We start from the raw sequence: 6,695 nt of genomic DNA on the forward strand, positions 1-6,695 counted from the left end.
ACCCCACCCCCGGTCCCCATAGTGTAATTGCTTTGTTACTCACTTGTAAATTTTTTGCAGCATTACAACAACCATTTATTAAAGATTTAATTTTATTTTATGTGTATGGGTGTTTGTCTGCATCATATATGTATGCAATACCCATGGTGGTCAGGAGAAAGCACTGGATCCCTAGGAACTGGAGTTACAGATGAACCACCATGTGGAAACAACCTGGGTCCTCTGGACCAGAAGCTAGTGCTCTTAACTGCAAAGCCATCTCTCAAGCCCCATAACAGCCATTTTTAGTTCTAAATCTTTTATACATCTATAGACTATACCTCAATACCTCCACTATTTATTATAGTGTTAATGTTATTTTATTCAGTTCATCTACTATACACCATTGTTGAAGCAATGGAATTATTTTTGCAAGTTTGCATAGTAACTTTAAATGTTATTGGCAAGAATATGTGCATGTGTACAACTGAGAATTTTATGTTTAGGTCCTGTGTTGACTTCCAGAGGTGTCCACTCCACTGTCTCTTTCTGAGTCAAGGACAGACCTGCCCTGGCTACAGTGGTGACCCTTAATGGTGGTTCTGTTCTTATTCAGGTATAGCAGGAATTGATCAAGTACTGAATGTACTTCTCACTACTGCGATGTTCGTAGGAGGCTGTGTGGCTTTTATTTTGGACAACACCATCCCAGGTATGTGCTGTATGTCAGGGCTGGATACACAAGCATCTCTGGAGCATAGCCCAAGTCCCAGGCTCCCTCACCCTCACTCTGCCATACAGAAACAAGAACCACAAATAACATTCAGTGACCTTTGCCTGTGAGTACCAGCTACTCACAAGTCTGCAGGAAGGGGATCCCTCAAGCCCAGGAGGCCAACGCTGTCTTAAGAGTAGGCATAGGAATAAGTCAGTTCAAAGGTATTATTGACACAAACTGTCTTCTAAAGTAGCTGAGATGACACTCCATCCAAATGACTGTTAAGAGCAGCACATCATCCTGTGTATGCTGAGAAGGCAGAGCGGTGCTTGGGTACACCCTGGGACTCTGTCTCCCTTCTCAGCTTGAGCCTGGAGCCTGGGATGGGCTTTTTATGGACTCCTTTGCACAGTCCTGAGCTTCTGGTAGGTCTCTTAGAGATGGCTGCTGTACTATTGTCAAATGCTGCCTTCAAGGACAGGTGACACAGTCCATCTGTCTGGTGTGTCTGCCATGGGCTGCCCAGAAATCTTGTGAATGAGACATTTTAGTGGTGGATTGTTTTAAGGGGAAATCTTAAAAACTTCAAGCTCAAGAACAAGACCAGTGCACCTCCTATCCCCACACCAAACTGCAGCGAAACAGGAAGAGCTTTGATGAGTGCAGAGGCTCTAGGAGGCAGGTGTCGTAGTTTATGCTGGCGTGTTAGAGAGGCAGCGTTTGCATCACATTTCGTAGTAGATTTTGAAGAGGGTGTGGTGAGGTGACTAGACAGCCAGGCGGGAGACTGGATCAATATGATACCCAGGAAAGCAGTCACGTGCCTGGGCCATACCTCAAAGGACAGGGAGGACATGAAGTACAAAGTCCCTTGACAAAGAGGGATAGTGATCCCCTGGGGACTAAGCATCTTCAGCTTCTCAGGTTTTCTGTTGCTGTCATTGGGCAGGTCTGATTTCTAGAATAGGGTGTGTGTGTGTGTGTGTGTGTGTCTGTTTAAGAATCCTCATTTCTAAGGGAATTAAGTATTCTTTCTGTGTTTCTCTGTGTGTGGAGCAGGTACCCCAGAGGAAAGAGGAATCAAGAAATGGAAGAAGGGTGTGAGCAAAGGGAGCAAGTCCCTTGATGGCATGGAGTCCTACAATTTGCCATTTGGCATGAACATTATTAAAAAATACAGATGCTTCAGCTACCTGCCTATTAGCCCAACCTTTGCAGGCTACACATGGAAAGGCTTTGGGAAGAGTGAGAACAGCCGGAGTTCAGACAAAGACTCTCAGGCCACAGTATAGCCTTTGCTGTGCCCTGTGGCCTGGCCACAGTGAGGCATGATCTCTAGTCCCTTCCCTGAGTAACAAGAAGATATATGTTTGTATATCTACTTTGGCATCCTGCACCTCAGAGCTAAGACAGGTTGCACATCACTCTTCTGTTGTGGGTAGTGATTGTGTCCAATATGGTGTCTCACTCCTCTCCTTATTGGTCCCTTACCCTTTCCGTGTCCATTGCTGGCCTTGGTCACTGAACTTGAAATCACAGTCCTGCCGCTGGAATGGGCATTTGGACTCCATAGTGGTTCTGCTTTCAGTTCCCTGCTGTGCAGACTTCCAGTGCTCTTTCCTGCAAGCCACTTCAAGGCCCAGGGGTTTCTGCTTCTAAACACTATGTCCAACTCTTTACTTGACCTGAGCCCTGCAGAGACCTCCTCTGGCCCAGGGGCCACCAATGTCCTTACTTTGTCACATCTGCGTGGTCAGAGTGATTATGTTGTCCCCAAGACCCAGGAGCCTACTGACCTGACTGAAAGTAGTGACATGACTGCCATGTGCCCAGATGCGAGCGTGCATAAGGTCTGTGTAGCTGTGCCTGGGTGGCACTCTGTCTAGGAGATTGACAGGCATGGAAAGGTCCTGAGTCAGTGGCATTCCTGACCACTCTGGCCCCACCCAGGTCAGCACAGTGCACACTAGTCTGTTTTACTGGCTGAGACAACCTATTTGGCATTTTCACTGATGGCTGGCATGACGGGTATGGAGTGCCCACAGATAAGTCTATGGGCGTCTTGGCTCTGCTGTCCTGAACTGTTGTGTGTGTTTTATTCCTATTTAATGTTATGACTATAGTGGATTTTTGAAACCAGTGTTTTTCCATGTGAACTTCTAACCTTGCATCCTATTCCTTGTTCTCTACCCCCTACCCCATTAAGAAAAGAACCAGCGTTTGTAAAGCTGTGGGTACCATCAGGGAAGCTTCTTGGAATGGCTGTTGAAGGCCAGTGACCATTGTTGTGGGTGTGTTTTGTACTACTCGATACCATGAAAGTGTAAATACTGTAATGTCTAATCTATTTATCACAACTGACTACTGGACCAGAACCCAGAAACATGGGTCAAGTTACATGTGAATTTGTTTGGTGAAGAAGGGAACCTGGGACAGTAATACAGCATCACCATATGGAATGTGCCATTTCCTTCTGTTGCAAGTCATTGCTGGTAGATTTGACTTAATAAGACTTTGTGTGGGTTGTCAGGTCACAGGTCCATTGGATCTTGATCCTTGCAGAGGGAGGATTTGATCCCTTAGCCAAATGCCAGTCTAATTTGTTGCAGAAGACAGTAAGAAAAACAGCTACTGGGTGCCATCTATGAAGTATTCTAACCTAGGACACAAATTCTTGCTGACAAGTGACTTGTATTGAATTTGTCTTTGGTTTTCAAGCCAAGAGAAAAGCCTGCCTTCATGAGATTGTACCTCTCGGTGTCTATGGACCTGGCTGAATCGTGCATGGCAGTGGGCATTCCTGCTTTCCTTAGCAAGGTGTGACTCTGAGTGGCCCTCTGTTTCTCTGCCCCAGCGCCCAGGCTGGTTCAGTATCACCATATTGCCAGGTCTTTGTTTTTGTCCCTGCAGCCCTTGTGACCCATGAGAGTTTTAGGTTTCAATAACACCTTACCTCAGAGCCACTGTATTGTTTTGCCAAAATCTTCCTCCATATTAAGTAAAGAACTGGGTTTCTGATTGCATTTAGTTTTGTATGTTTTCTAAATGTCTACTCGAGTAATTAGTGCTCTGGAAGCACACTGGTGAGTAGCCTTTGACAGCTCTGCTCTGCCTTCACTGTTGCCTCAGTTTGCGTTCTGCTTAGTTTATCCAGCTTCTGTTTGGAAGCTCCTGAGGATCTGCAGTATTGAGCTGCTGTTGTGAGCAGGAGCAGGAGTCCACACAGAAGCGTGAGAATGGTTGGCGATCCTGCCTGCTACACCTGTTCTGCTGAGTGCCACCCCAAGTCTTCCCATTTGGCTACATTTTGCTCTGGTCACTATTAGACTTGGACATGGGCTCACCAAGTATATATGATCAGGGAAGTTCTATGCCAGCGTCTCCATTGGAAGCAGGGTTTCCTCTTCTTGCTTTTTCAGAGCCAACTTTTGATATTCTTGGAAGGAAGGGGCAGGATGTGGGAGGAAAGAGAACAACCCAATCAGACGCCTCCATGGAGTTGTGCACTTTCTGCACTATGAGTGATTGGCACCCTGTGTGTGACCACTCGTAAGGTTTATCCATGCAGCCTGTAGTCTCCCAGAACACATAGGAAGTGTGTGCCTAGAGGGGAGTTTTAGGAGGACATGGTGGCCATGTGTGGTCTGTCTGCTAGGTCTTGTGTCCAGCTTATCTTCACTGCTGAGACTTGCTGTGTTTGGTATGCCAATGGGCGGTTCCAGAGTATTTCAGATGTGAGCATCCTTACTGGGCATTCCACCTCTAGGTCTCCCGGTGAAGACTTGCTTCCTTCCTCCACCCGAGAGCAAACATTTGTGTCAGCACAGAAAGCAGAATGTGAGAACAAGGACAGTACTGTCCGGCTCCTTGTGCCGGAGACCCAGTTGGAAGGCAGTGGGAAATGGCACTAATCTCTGTAAAGTGATTTTCATTTATGAGTTAAACCTTGATTCACTGGGACTGAGACGTTTATGCTCAGAATCTTTTTGTTTGTTTTGCTTTGTTTTTTGAGACAGGGTTTCCCTGTAGCTTTGGAACCAGTCCTGGAACAACTCCCACTGTAGACCAGGCTGGCCTCGAACTCACAGAGATCCACCTGTCTCTGCCTCCCGAGTGCTGGGATTAAAGGCGCGTGCTACCACCACTTGGCTCAGAATCTTTCTTAAGAGGGTTTCCAGTGTTAACATTTATTGGGATTGATCGAGACAAGAGAGGTGGCTTTTTCTAGGCCAGCTGGAGTGAAGTATTGTGGGTCCTACTGGTGTCCCATCTCCACTGTAACAAATTCACATGCAGGATTTACTTTATACTGTAGAATACTGACTTTCATGATGACAACTTGATTTATGCATGAATATCACAGTATTTCCATATAGTAAAATAACATTTCTGCCCAGGATAATAGTCACAGTTTTCCAGGGAGGGAATGATATAATTTTCATGACAATGTCATGTGCTGATAGAATTTCTCCATTGATGAACCTCTAGTATGTGTGTATACTTTATTTACCCGTGTGTGTATTTTATGATCAGGATCTAAACTGTCAATTCTCTCATTCATGTCCCTGCTGAGACACTGATATTAGCTACTTAGACTTAAAGTCAGCAGGTTTAATCATTAGTAATACCAGTGCCGAGAGGTGAAGCCTCAGTTAGAGCCCATCTGACTGGAAGAGAGGCAGCATCCTGCAGACAGCCGTGCTTGGGATAGACATTTGGCTGCTGGTATCAGGCTTGGCATGGCTGTTAGCGAGGGGCCTAATTACCCAGTTGTTGAGGATGCCAGCTGTGCATACCCAAGCTTGTTCGCTGTACACTGGGTTATGTACAGCTAGGCCTGAGCTTTCACAGAGCCCTGGTCTCCAGGAAACCATCTCTTGGATCAGCGTTTCACATACTGTACTTTATTCTCAGTCCCTTAAGATTTGGGCACAGAATAGGACATCTTCTACTTTGCACTCTTCCTACAGTCAGAACCCCAGTAGTGCAAGAAGGCCCCTTACATGCCAGCATTCAACTTTTCATCCATGGAACCCAAAGCACAGTAGTAGTGCTGGGGACCCCTTTTCGGCAGCCTCATCGATCTCCCCATCCTTCTAGTAGGTTGACTGCCTTGTCACCACTCTATACCCAGCATTCTCAAGTTGCTGTTTCCTGGTGTTTAGAGCATTCATACCAATGTTACTGTTTGACGCATCTGACAGCTCAGTGGACAGCTCAGTGGACACCCTCTTCTGTCTGTTCCTAACAACTTTGATTTGACATGTTCATCAGTTTCTGACTGTCCTTAGAGCAGTAGAGATGCCTCTATTTTATTTGAGTTTTGTGACTGACCTTACCTATATATCTCTCTGGGTTTTTTTTTTTAATTTTTATTTTGCATACTGAGGGTATTTGGGGTGGGGTTGTTTTTGAGATGTGTAATTCTTTTATGGAGTTTTTAAAAAGAATTTTCATATTGTTTTTCTAACATGGCTTCATTAAACGTTTAAGTATTTTAAAAATATGTAATATTTGGACCAGATGTTGTGAATAATAGTAGAGATAAAGCTATTTTATTCTGTATTTTTAAAATTGTTCCGTACAAATAAAAGCTCCTGGATGTAGTTCTGCTCTCGTGTGCCTCTTTCTTCGGCTGGAATTCAATTAAGAGCCCCATGTTTTAAGGGTTTTTGGGGGGGGGGGTTGTGTGTGTGTTTTAATTATGTATAGTGCTCTGCCTGCAGGCTAGAAGTGAGCGCTAGATTTCATTACAGATGGTTTTGAGCCACAGTGTGGTTGCTGGGAATTGAACTCAGGACCTCTGGAAGAGCAGCCAGTGAGTACTCTTAACCGCTGAGCCATCTCTCCAGCTCCGTGCTTTAAGGTTCTTAAGGAGCAGAACCAATCGGATGAAAAAAAAACTGTATTTATTATATATTTGAAATATGTATGTGTATGAATTTAAGTCAGCTTACATTAAAATAATAACAGCTGAGTCATGCCTAAGAGGCTGAGA

The 6,695-nt window shown here is 45.1% G+C and overlaps 1 protein-coding gene across 2 annotated transcripts in view; it reads left to right on the top strand.

Annotated features, from left to right (window-relative positions):
* The window catches only part of Slc23a2 (solute carrier family 23 member 2), a 102,665-nt gene extending 96,365 nt beyond the window's left edge, over positions 1–6,300 (top strand). For both annotated transcript variants that reach the window (XM_026788461.1, XM_005365565.3), the window contains exons 15-16: positions 596–691; positions 1,757–6,300. In XM_026788461.1, coding sequence (XP_026644262.1) covers positions 596–691; positions 1,757–1,989 — 329 coding nt within the window. In that variant the 3' untranslated portion in view covers positions 1,990–6,300. The remainder of the gene's footprint in view (positions 1–595; positions 692–1,756) is intronic.
* The last annotated feature ends 395 nt before the right edge of the window (positions 6,301–6,695 follow it).

This window comes from Microtus ochrogaster, unplaced genomic scaffold (genome assembly GCF_000317375.1).
Source record: "Microtus ochrogaster isolate Prairie Vole_2 unplaced genomic scaffold, MicOch1.0 UNK3, whole genome shotgun sequence".
In the NCBI taxonomy this organism is placed as follows: domain Eukaryota; kingdom Metazoa; phylum Chordata; class Mammalia; order Rodentia; family Cricetidae; genus Microtus; species Microtus ochrogaster.